The sequence below is a fragment of the Heteronotia binoei genome, chromosome 21, assembly GCF_032191835.1.
Source record: "Heteronotia binoei isolate CCM8104 ecotype False Entrance Well chromosome 21, APGP_CSIRO_Hbin_v1, whole genome shotgun sequence".
Lineage (NCBI taxonomy): Eukaryota > Metazoa > Chordata > Lepidosauria > Squamata > Gekkonidae > Heteronotia > Heteronotia binoei.
The window spans coordinates 30,357,044-30,369,992 of NC_083243.1; the positions used below are offsets into that span (position 1 = coordinate 30,357,044).

The 12,949-nt window shown below is 44.2% G+C and overlaps 2 protein-coding genes across 3 annotated transcripts in view; one reads left to right on the top strand and one right to left on the bottom strand.

Annotated features, from left to right (window-relative positions):
• The window catches only part of WARS1 (tryptophanyl-tRNA synthetase 1), a 32,290-nt gene extending 31,245 nt beyond the window's left edge, over positions 1-1,045 (top strand). For both annotated transcript variants that reach the window (XM_060263016.1, XM_060263017.1), the window contains one exon: positions 546-1,045. In XM_060263016.1, the coding sequence (XP_060118999.1) occupies positions 546-704 (159 nt within the window). In that variant the 3' untranslated portion in view covers positions 705-1,045. The remainder of the gene's footprint in view (positions 1-545) is intronic.
• An 8,646-nt stretch (positions 1,046-9,691) lies between these two features.
• The window catches only part of SLC25A47 (solute carrier family 25 member 47), a 44,877-nt gene continuing 41,619 nt past the window's right edge, over positions 9,692-12,949 (bottom strand). Inside the window, exon 6 of the mRNA XM_060262217.1 lies at positions 9,692-10,031. Within this exon, the coding sequence (XP_060118200.1) occupies positions 9,751-10,031 (281 nt within the window). The 3' untranslated portion in view covers positions 9,692-9,750. The remainder of the gene's footprint in view (positions 10,032-12,949) is intronic.

A 12,949-nucleotide genomic window follows, 5' to 3' on the forward strand; every position in this document is an offset into this window, starting at 1 on the left:
GGGAAAGTTAATCTGTGTTAAGTGTCCAGAGCAGGGGTGGCCAAACTTGCTTAACCCAAGAGCCACATAGAATAAATGTCGGAAGGAAGGAGGGAAGGAAAACAGATGAGGAGAGAGAGAGGCAGAAAGAAAGCAACTTTAACTTTCAATGCATTCCCCAAGCCACCAGTTGGCTTGGCTTGGCTTGGGGAAGTGATTTCAAGAGAGAAACGTCTTCTCCAAGTCGGCCGATGGGGCTGTGGGGGCTTTGAGAGCCACACAATATGTGTGAAAGAGTCACATATGGCTCCTGAGCCGCAGAGTAAGTTGAGTATGTTCCCTTAGGGCATTCCCCAAATCACGTGATCATGCCTCCTGGCCCGGGTCTCCATGCCGTGGGTCTCAAGTGCCCCCCTTTTTGTGTGGGAACCAAATAGATGCTTCTTTCCCTCTGAAAAGTATCTTAACCGAATGAGATAGAGAGCTTTGTCTGCTCTTCAGGGGAAGACAGAGTAGAGCTCTTTTTGAGATGTTGCCGGAGATAACTGCTGGTATTCTCTTGGCAGGCCTATACAAGCGGAGCCCTCCTAACAGGAGAGCTGAAGAAGGTGCTGATTGAGACACTGCAGCCCTTGATCGCAGCTCACCAGCAAAGGCGAAAGCAAGTCACGAGCGAAATGGTGAAGGAATTCATGACTCCAAGGAAGCTGGCATTCGATTACTAATTCCAGACCGCGCATGTTAATTTGTCGATCCCCGTAGCACACTGGATCTATGTTATCGTAGCGTTTTCGTTGTTACGTTGCCTCTCTCTAATTTATATCTGGGCACCAGTCAGTGTTGCTTCTTAAAGCAGCTAACCTTCAAAAGCTTGTCCTTGTCCATCAGCAGCAGCTGTATCAGAAAATATGAAGATACTCTCTATACGGCTCAGAAGAGACCGGCGTTGGGTACAGACTTGATTGGGCTGTAATACTGGCTTGCAGCATAGCCCGATGACCTCGTCTTGTCAGCTTTGGTGTTTAAAAATGCTGAAATCACATCAATTAAAAAAAAATCATGCTCACATTAGGCTCTACTGTCTTGAGAGTTGTTAAGCATATTTTCGTAGCAGGTAGGAGTTTTTGTTTCAAAGACTGTTTTGTCCTGAATTCCCTCCCCCCCCCCCCCCCCCCGTTCTTTTCAAGGAGTTTAAGCACAAGGGGATTTTATTCTGGTATTGTGTCTTCTCAAAAGTTCATTCTTTGTATCAGCCAGTGAATTTCACAAGCTCACTCTAAAGTGTATATATATTCCTACAGGGTTTTTTTTTTTAAGCATAAGTTTGTTGATTGATATTTCTGTTGAATGATGCCTGCTTGGCATTTATGCTGGCTTATACATTTTACTCTTTCAGGAAAACATGTGCTGTGCAATTCCACCCTATAAAGCAGGGAAAGATAATAGCAATTATTTCTCAGGGGTTGTGTGGAGTACAGTGGTATTTCCCAGCAAAGGTGTTGAACAAAGGTCAACAATGCCCATTTGATAACCGAGAATTAAAAATCATCAGGCTAATGCTGTGTAAAGTGAGCCCCTGGCGCAGAGTAGTAAAGCTGCTGTACTGCAGTCTGAGCTCCCTGCTCACGACCTGAGTTCGATCCCCGTGGAAGCTGGGTTCAAGTAGCCAGCTCAGGTTGACTCAGCCTTCCATCCTTCCGAGATCGTTAAAATAAGTACCCAGCTTGCTGGGGGGAGAGTATAGATGACTGAGGAAGGCAATGGCAAACCACCCCGTAAAAAGTCTGCCGTGAAAACGATGTGAAAGCAACATCACCCCAGAGTCGAAAACAACTGGTGCTTGCACAGGGGACTACCTTTACCTTTTTTTAATGCTATGTTGGCCAAGAATTGTCTTTATCTTACTGTGTCATATTGTAACAATTAAGAGAGTTATCTGGAGGTCTCTCTCTCTGTCTTTCTCTCTCTCTTTTCGGTGTTCTAATAGCCTTTCTCCAAGAATTTCTCTCCAAAATATAGCCCTCCCGGTATTCCCTGTGCAATAAGTTATCTACTTTACAAGACTAATAGAAATAAAGCTCCCCAGTTTCCATTCTGCTTTTGTGTCATAAGGACCTCATTCATCAGGAACCTCTGTTTTTATTTCTTATAGCAGTGGACCAATCATTAGATGCATTTTTTACATGAGCAGAAATGGCAAAACGATATATGTAATGAGGTTTGTACTATAAGGTGTTTAGAAACATACAAATTCTTAAAAAGTTAGCAGATTGTATAGTCATTCTTAAGTCTGTGTTTAAACATACTTGTAACATGGATTTCTGTAGCTAAGAATAAGTGTATTCCTTTGGCCAAGCCAGCAGCAAATCAGTTGAGTTTTCTATGTTGATTTCAGTGGTTCTAGTTTCTAGTGCTCATGAATCAACCCTTACTTAAGATCAGAACGAGGCAATAAGATTGTTTTCCACTTGAGAGCATGACGGGCCCCATGCTGCAAATCTTTGCTCTCCAATTTCATTTCTGTGTTTGGGGTTGCCAGTGAGACCAAATCCACATATATTAATAGATAATTTTGACTTCAGAGACCACTGAAACCTCAAGGATGTGTTATGCATGAAAACTATGTGGCGTTTGAAATTTCAGCTCATATTAAACTCTAGCTTTGAAGATTACTGCTGCTTTAAAGGGAAAAGGTCTGTTTCCAGAGACAACATGAATATTTCTCCTATGCCATACTAATTAATGGAAACTCATTAGAGGCTGTTGCAGCTATTCAAACAGTGCATGTGTTCATAAAAAGTGCTCATATAAATTAAGTGATGCTTGTTCTGCATTTAGGTAGGAAAAACCAGATGCATCATTATAGGATGGGGGAGACTTGCCTAGCAGTAGTATGTGCGAAAAGGATCTAGGGGCCTTAGTGGACTGTACACTGAACATGAGTCAGCAAGCAGTGTAATGCACTAGCTAAAAAGGCGAATTCAGTTTTGGGCTATATCAGCTGTCCAGATCACGTGAAATTGATTGTATTCCTTTACTGTGGTTAGACCTCACCTAGAGTATTGTGTTCAGTTCTGGGCACCACAATTTAAGAAGGATATAGACAAGCTGGAATATATCCAGAGGAGGAGGCAATGAAGATGGTGAGGGGTCTGGAGACCAAGTCCTATGAGGAAAGTTGAAGGAGCTGGGCATGTTTAGCCTGAAGAGGAGACTATTGAGGGGTGAAATTTTCGCCATCTTCAAGTACTTGAAGGGCTGTCATATAGCGGATGGATTGTTTTTTGCTGCCCCAGAAAGTTGGACCAGAACCAACCAGTTGAAATTAAATCAAAAGAGTTTCTGGCTAAACATTAGGAAGAACTTCCTGACAAAGTGGTTCCTCAGTGGAACAGGCTTCCTCAGGAAGTAGTGGGCTCTCCTTCCTTGGCCATCTGACAGCAATGCCAATTCTGTGAATTGGAAAGAACATGAGAAGGAGGGCAGAAAGGGTTGCATCACTGCCTAGTTCTTGTGCCCCTTCTTACACACCAGGGAAATGTTATTTGACACTTAGGGATTAATCATAAACTTTTCTCCGGGCTAGATTGGCAAGGCATCCTGGAAGTTTTTGCCATCTTCTGGGCATGGAGCAGAGGTCACTGGGGATGCATGTGCGGGTACTTCTACATTTCCTGTATTGTGCAGGGGGTTGGGCTAGATGACCCTGGAGGTCCCTTCCAACTCTATAATTCTATATATCAGCCTGCAGTTCATTCCCCTGAACTGCTTACAAAAGGGCTCATGACCCCAGATGCATTATTGTCATCTGTGCATCACAGAAATAAAGTTTTAGAGGTAATGGGAACTGGGCTTGTGACTTGAAGGATTCATTGGTCAGCAGATACATTGGCTTTTATGTGAACGGAATGACAAGCATGGAAGTAAAGAGTGGGTAAGCACAATCCTGATTTTCCACAACATGCATTGTTTGAGCATCAACACATGCCTTTTTTTTTGTCTGATCGAAGAGTTAGATGGCCTAGGCCGTCTACACTAATTTTCCTGCAGTAGGGAGAACAAAGGCCTCCACCTTTTATTTTAGGGCCACATTGTTTTCAAAGGATTGGGTCCAGGTTCCCCACGCAGCAGGTGAGGCCTGGAGATCTCCGCTTTGACAACTGATTTCCAGCTGGCAGAGATCAGCTTCCCTGGAGAAAATGGCTGCTTGGAAGGGTGGACTCTGGCATTGCACCCTGCACAGGCCCCTCCTCTCCCCCAAACCCCATCCTCAATTGGATCCACTCCCAAAGTCTCCAGCTATTTCCCAACTCAGACCTGGCAACCCTATTTGCAATTATTACCTATTTGAAGCCCTTCATGTCCTTGGTCCCATCTATCTGAAAGACTCTCTCCTACCATATGTTCTTATGGCCCACCTGCCAACTGTTTCCTCCACTCAGGGTGACCTATCTTGACATTCACCAGGGCCTTTCCCATTGTAGCTTCCATACTGTGTAATGAGCTTCCAAAAGAGATGGAAAGCCCACATGTTCGGCTTGTTTGTCAGGCCTTTTGAGGGGGTATGAACAGCAAGCATCTTTGAAGAAAAGAAGCAAGCGATTGGGGGAGTTATCTGGTTTTAATCTGTAATGCGATTATTATTTGTAAGCCTTCTTAAACCCAGAGTGGAAATGGGGTATAAATATTTAAATAATAAAATATTGTGAAGGGTTATATATTTTTGGTTGGGTACTATGGAGCAGAGTGGTAAAGCTACAGTACTGCAGTCGGAGCCCTCTGCTCACGACCTGAGTTCAATGCCAGCGGAAGCTGGTTCAGGTAGCCGGCTCCAGGTTGACTCAGCCTTCCATCCTTCCGAGGTTGGTAAAATGAGTACTCAGCTTGCTGGGGGGGAAAGTGTAGATGACTGGGGAAGGCAATGGCAAACCAACCCATAAAAAGTCTGCCGTGAAAACGTGAAAGCAGCGTCACCCTGGAGTCAGAAACGACTGATGCTTGCACAGGGGACTACCTTTACCTACCTGTACATGCATATAACCCAGCATTAAAATATACCCTAGGTGCAGATGAGCATAGGAAGGCAAGAAATAATTAAAATTTACTTTTGTAATGTGTAATGTGTAGTTCTCCATGTGGCATCTGCTTCACAGAGAAAACTTGCCACAATTTGGAAATGGAGTCACAACTTAAAGGGGCAGCCATACACCATAGACATGAACAAAAAGTCACGTGGGATGGGGGGCTGTAGCATGGCGGGAAATTAGGCAAAACTGAGTGAAAAAGCTGACTAGATCCTCTAACCCCTTGGGTGTAAGTGAAATGCACTGGGTGGCGCTGTTTATGCCCTCAGATATACTATGATCCATTACTGAAACACCCCATACAGTGGTGATTTACTTGTATGTCTCTGCTATTCAAGAAAAATCTTACCTAGTCTGAGAAGAGTGCACTTTCTGATACTACATCATTTCAGAATCATTTCCCATCTCATCTTGTCTGCCAAGGCACACCTCTGCCTTTCAGAGGATTCTAGAACATATTCTAGGCAAACAGAACACTCTTGGATGTCACCTTGCCAAATATGAACGACAAGCACAGCCAAGAATATTCCTTCCTTACTCTGCAAATGTGCTTGCAGGAAAAGATCAGTCACAGTGTGCCAGCTGCCTTTCACAATACTTCCTCTAAGCTGTGGAGTCTTGTGAGCAAAAATTCTACTTGGTGAGCTGCCGGCATTAAAGTTGTGAGCTACTGCATAAATGAGTTTGCTCTGGGGCCATTTTTCCTGAGCTAAGACAAAAATGTGTGAGCTGGAGGCTAAAAAACCTGTGAGCTAGCTCACACTAAGCTTAGATGGAACAGTGACCTTTCAGGGGAACTTGCCTTCCACTAGTTGCTTAGGAAATGCTACCAAGTTTCAGAAGAAACAGGAAAAGGTTTTTAGGTTTACCAACCTTAAGGCAGGGCGTAGAGTTCTCCTAAAAGTACTGATCAGCCGATCCTGTTGAGGGCTCTCTTAGTCTCTGAAGCAATTTACTGAGAGAAGAAAATTGGGATCAAAGCCAATGTACAAGTCAAATGCTGCTTCTGGGCACTGATTTAACTATATTTTAAAACCAAGTTTGTAGCCTCATTCAGACCTTGATTGTTGCCTCAGCCTTTTGTTAACTTTACATTTATCTCCTCCCTTTCTTCCCTCACAAGGACCACCAAGGTGGCTAACAAAACATACATAATAAAATCACACTTTAAAACCATTAAAGCTAACTCCTCCCCAAGCATATCTCATTAAAACAATTAAAAAGAGCTAAATAATGTACAAAGGCATAAAAAAACAGCAATTGGGCAGAAGGAGGGATCACTTAGGGAACACCAAATGCCTTGTTGAGGCAGCAAGCTTATTTAATGCTGACTACAGAAACTTCACCAATGAATATGCAGAGTCATAAATGAATTCCAGCAGAGATGTTGATTTGCGCATCACAGGAGTTTGGCATTCTAAATGTTGTCCTGACCCTGACCTACTAATGGTTACTTTATAGAAGAAGGGCTCTGTTGTGTCAAGCGCTGAACTCACAAGGCCACCAGACGCAATGACGAAATCACATTTAACCTTTCTGGTGTAAAATTTGCTTGGCTGAAAAGGCAACCTTTGGTGGGGACAAAATCTGTTGCATAAAAAAAGGTCAATGGCCTTCAATTACCCACTGTGTTACTTGATGGGGAACAATTTAGCATATGATTCTTACCTTTAACAGGTTTCCTGTCTGGGCCACTAGAAGCTCATTGATGGGACATTTTTATGTGTGGCAAGGATAATTGCTGTTTTTGTGCATGCTGTGAGCAGTTGACAAGCCAGGCAAAAGCATCATAGCTTGCTTGACGCAGCACGCTTTCTCAGGGTAGGAAGGCTGGCAGGGGAAAAAGTGTTGTGTGCCCTGTGATATAGAGGGGTACAGAGATTTGGTGGAACTACTCTGGAAGGATGGGAAGCACAAAGATGCCAACTCTAAAGTTTAATGCTGTGCCAATAACCTGACCTCCGGTAGGTGGCTTGGCTCTAGTTTGGTGAGAGCCAGTTTGGTGTAGTGGTTAAGTGTGTGAACTCTTATCTGGGAGAACCAGGTTTGATTCCCCACTCCTCCACTTGCACTTGCTGGAATGGCCTTGGGTCAGCCATAGCTTTCACAGGAGTTGTCCTTGAAAGGGCAGCAGCTGTGAGAGTCCTCTCAGCCCCACCCACCTCACAGGGTGTCTGTTGTGGGGGAGGAAGATAAAGGAGATTGTGAGCTGCTCTGAGACTCTGAGATTCGGAGTGAAGGGCAGGATATAAATCCAATATCATCATCATCATCATCTTCTATTGCTGTTGATGGCCAGCAGGCTCCTCCCACCTTCCCTTTCCCCACTTCCTACCACACCCTGCCATGGGCTATAGAGAAAGGATTTGGGATGCCTAGAAAGATCTCTAATAAGTGCCTCCTCTCTGGTTTCAGCTTGACCCCTTCATGGCTGGAGGTGTGCAGCACAGACCAGAACTCCTCAACTCTAGTGGTATGAATTGCAATGGCCAGAGGGAAATGCCAAGAGGCTGAAGTTGGTTCCCAGTTCCTTATTTGTGCCTTATTCATGACTTATTCATGACTTATTTATGACTTATTAATGAATTCAGCCCAAAAACATTGAGGAGAGTTTAAAAGCACTGAACCTCAAAATAAGGTTTGGCTTGGACCACCATAAATCATACACCCCCATATTCAGGGGACTCTCCCATTTGAGGGGACATATGGTGTTTTCTGGTTCAAAGCACAGTTCTCATGCCAGCAGCTCCAAAGTGGACACGGGGGCCAGGCTGAACCCCAAAACCATCTTGGAGCAGGCAAGCTCAAAGAGCAGATAAATCTCCATTGCATAATAAAAGGAGAGGCAATACCAACAGATAAACATCTGGAACTTATGTCAATCAGCCTTTTGGACTGGTGCCTCAACAGCTAGCGGTAATTTGGTAACTCCTACAGGAGTCGGATTATATATTATGCAATGGAGATTTATGTCTGAGGAAAATCTCAAAATGTCGTCTGTCAAAAATCCAGATGCCGCATCATCATAGAAGAGGAGAATCTTCTGGGATGTGAGAAGAAGAGGAGTGTCCATATGAGAACCCCCTTCTTTCAACTTACAATTGGAGAGACTGCTCCAGCATTCAAATTTGAGAACCTGTGTTCTGCTTTGGCTATAGCACTCGTTTGAGTCTGTACTGGACTAAGTTTATGATTTAGTTTAGTACCCAAGTATATGTTGGTTTAGAATAACACACGAGCAAAACATCATGTAGCATAAATAATCTTTATTGTATATGTGTCTACATCACAGTACATTGTTCTTTGGTTATTAGTTTGGAAGACTAACATATTCACCAAATAGAATCACCAGCTCTAGGTTGGGAAATACCTAGAGATTTAAGGGGGGTGGAGCCAGGGAAAGGCAGTGTTTGGGGATCTCAGCGTGGTATAATGTCACAGAGTCCACCCTCCCAAGCAGCCATCTTCTCCAGGGGAAATTACTTGGGTCAACTGGATATCAACTGTAATAGCAGGAGATCTTCAGGTTTCAAATCTTAGAGTTCAGCAAAATTCTCATTGTGAGTTTGAACAATGGATCCCAGAAGCAAGGGGGGGGGGGGTTGGGGGGGGTAAGAAAGAAAAAGCACAATATAATTTAGAGATTCCAGAGCTCCACTCCTGTGATATTCTGCCCAAAATGAATTCTGGGTATAAGAATCATGAAATGGCTGCATCCAGAAGATAGGCTTGCTGTTCTGGGCTGGAAAACACCTGGAGATGTTGGGTGTGGATCCTGAGGAGGGTGGAGTTTGGGAAAGGGAGGGACTTAAATGTGGTAAAATATCACAGAGTTCTCTCTCAGTCACTAGTCCAGGGGTGTCAAACAAAGAGCCCCCGGAGGGCTCCTATCAGGCCCCCAAGCAACTGGTTGTCATCTGTTTCCTTCACCCTAGCTTCCTTCTGCATAACAGCTTGCTTTGCAAGGCTTGCTCAATTGCACAGTGGAGCTACTGAGCCAAGCTTCTCTTCTCTTATTGGCTGAGGCTCCCCCCCGCATCTGCTAGGGAAGGAAGGAAAGAGCCAGAGCTTCCTTTGCCCAGTTCCCTGGATCCCATGGGAGAAATACAAAGAAAGAATCTTAAAGATCAATGAGTGCTAATATTTTAAGCATGTTTTAAGTTTTAAAAATATATATATATATTTGTGTTTGTCTGTATTCTTTATAAAAATTTGTATCTCTGCTACCTAATCTTAAATAGGTACACACATGGCCTGGCCTGACATGGCTCAGCTCAACCCGACATGGTCCAGCCTAAGAAGGTCTCATTTATGTCAGATCTGGCCCTCATAACAAATGAGTTTGACACCCCTGTCCTAGTCTTTAGTGTGTTTTATCAATCTGTTTCTCCTTTGGCATTCCATAGACAAAATGGGAAGTCCAAAGGTATATGCTTTCTGCAGCAGCTCTAGGGTTTCAATTTCTCCTAGACTCTATTCCCCCTGGGGGAATGGCTTTTTGTAGTCTGAAGCTCAGCTATATTCCCAAATGAACTCTGGGCCTCACCTGGAGGTTTGCAATTCTCTCGGCATTTCCAGTGCTAGCTTTCTCTTCCCCTCCATTTCTCATTTCACAGAATGCCTTCTTTTTTTGAGAGAAAGGAATTTCAGCATCTTGAGAAACACTTCAGAAAGATCAATGGCTTCTTCACTTGGCAAAACGTTCCCCGAGCCTCATCACAGCTTCATATGTGAAGAAGATCATCATGTTTGTAGGAAAAGCCCGGACAGAGTTGAGTCCGAGGCCCTTGAAAAGAACTCTCACCCCCTCTTCTTTTATGCTCTCCCTAGCACAGTGCATCAGTCCAGAGTATCTGCGTTGCCCTTCACCATCAGCCTGTAAACGTGATTTAATGACATCCATGGGGGTCGCTGCCCCCCAGCCCAGCACTCCAGCGCAGCCGCCAGAAAGAAGGACAGCCCAGAGGTCTGCAAGCATGGGAGAGAAATCAACAGTTATTGATGAGAACTTTGTGTGCCTGCAATACATCCTGATGGTTGTTTACCACATAAGTGATTATTGGTGAGCACTAGTTCCATTGTTCTATAATTTGTGACAGGAAGAAGACTGAAAATTGAAACATGCTTTTGCCAACCTGGGACGCCTGTTGTTACCCATAACCTGCATAGAATTTTGACATTGTATATGCTGCAATCAACGTGTGAGTGCCTTGATGCTTCCTGTTCCGGCATCGGCTCAGCAAGGCGGGGGGGATCGCAGCTCTTGCGAACTCCCCGTATTGAGCAGATTGAGGGGGTGTGGGAAGCCCAGATACCCGAGGGGACTCCTGGAGGCGGAGCCCTGACAGCATGGGAAATGACATTCACAGGGATTTCGTCGGCAGGCGAAGCATGGTTCTTTGTCTATCCTGAAGCCTCACTGTGACAATCGCCATTTTGTATGGCACTAGCTGTGTCCACCGGTAACAAAATACTTTCTTCTAATTGTCTTTCTACTTCAACTAATGAACTACCTTGCAAGTAAGCTCACTTTGGAATGTAACCTATCAACTAAAGTCCTATTATAAAACCAAATTTGACTGTTCAAAAAGAGGGGGAGGAGGGTAAAAGACCCCCCCCTTCACAAGAGAGGCTTCTAACATTAAAGGAACAAGCTTATAATAATTGTCTTTATTTCAAGGAAAGGGAATTGGACCAAGTATATATAGTTGTGAATAGATCTAGTTCAAAATTAAATAAGTGACAATTGGACTACCAACATACTATACAAATCTTGATCAAAGGTGAAAAGTGACTTTATATGAGAAAAGCTGGATTTCCGGATTTTCAACCTGGCACTCTGAACCTATTCTCTGATTTCTACTATCATAATGATTATAACAGCAGGGAAGAGATGAATAATTCAAAAGATTTTATGGCTACTATACTCTCTGTAAGGCAGGGACTTGGTATTTTAGCAGAATTGGTAAAGGAACAGATGGGTAAATTCCTGGAGAATCATAGAATCACAGAGTTGGAAGGGACCTCTAGAGTTATCTAGTTCAACCCCCTGCACAATGCAGAAAACTCACAAACACTTCCCCCTAAATTCATAAGATCTTCATTGCTGTCAGATGGCCATCTAGCCTCTGTTTAAAAACCTCCAAGGAAGGAGAGCCCACCACCTCCCGAGGAAGCCTGTTCCACTGAGGAATCGCTCTAACGAAGTTCTTCCTAATGTTGAGCCGGAAACTCTTTTGATTTAATTTCAACCCATTGGTTCAGGTCCTACATTCCGGGGCCACAGAAAACAATTCCACACCATCCTCTAGATGACAGCCCTTCAAGTACTTGAAGATGGTGATCCTATCACCTCTCAGCCGCCTCCTCTCCAGGCTAAACATCCGCAGCTCCTTCAACCTTTCCTCATAGGACTTTGTCTCCAGACCCCTCACCATCTTCATCGCCCTCCTCTGGACCTGTTCCAGCTTGTCTATATCCTTCTTAAAATGTGGTGCCCAAAACTGAACACAATACACCAGGTGAGGTCTTACCAGAGCAGAGTAAAGCGATACTATCACATCACATGATCTGGACACTGTATTTCTGTTGATACAGCCCCAAATTGCATTTGCCTTTTCAGCCACCGCATCACACTGTCAGTCATTGTCTTTCATCTACATTGTCTTACAGCCCATTGTGCCTTGCAACTGTATTTATTTATGTATTTGCACAGGGGTAATTTTGTAGAAAAACAGGCGGTGGAGCTCATTAGCATAACTCATTAGCATATGCCACCACCACCCCAGCCAAAAGCAACCCAATGCAAGAAAGGAGAGCCCCGGGCGAGCGATCCTGAGCTCCATTTTATTCAAAACATGCAAATACAGGCCTCAGATTCAGAAGGAGCTCACAGGAGCGCAGCTCTTGAACCTTTCTGAGAGTTCCCCCTCTTCCTCCCCACCTACCTTGTCCATTGAATAGTAGGTGCAGCTGCATAACAATCCCTGGATTAGGAGAGTGGGCAGCCAGCCAGCCACCAGGGACTTTGCCACACCCCCAGCAGCCCTCATTAACCCCTGGAGAAGCCCACACCACCCTTTCTCCACTTCTTCTGTGATTTTGGGTGTCTTGATGGCCTTTTGATTGGGGGGGCGGCCAAGGAGAGCCCCAGACAAGCGAGGTCTGCTTGGCTGGCTGGATCTCTAGCCAGCCCAAGCAGGCCTCGCTCGCCCAGGGCTCTCCTTTCTTGCATTGGGTTGCTTTTGGCTGGGGGTGGTGGTGGCATATGCTAATGAGTTATGATAATGAGCTCCACCACCTATTTTTCTACAAAATTACCCCTGTGCAAATATATAAATAAATACAGTTGCAAGGCACTATGGGCTGTAAGACAATGTAAATGAAAGACAATGACTGACAGGAAGCTTTATAGCAAAGTGGGGCTTTGAACCTGGACTCCCAGAACCTAGTCTGACACCTTAACCACCACTACTACGACTTCTGAAGAAATCTGAAGAAAAAGAAAAGCTTAAGCCAAAATAAACTTGATTAGTCTTAAAGATGCTACTTTGCCAGTACAGAATAACATGGCAACTGGTTTGAAAGTCTGCTTAATTTGCAACTATCTTGTACAAAGATTAACTCCCCAGAAAATCTACAGATTAGTTTCCTGAACGGACATGCTCTACTGGAGTTAAGTGTCTTAGTGCCTCTCTGGCCTGCACTTCATAGCTATGCCAAGATTCTTGAAATTCTTAGTGTAAAACACCAGTCAGACCATCTTGGGAGGCTCAGCTTTCCCAGTTTAGCAAACCATCCCTTCTCTTTTCTTCATCATTTCACAGTGGACTTTCTTCCACTCCAAATCTACAAGAAATCTGAGAATGGCCCTCTGCTTTTATTGC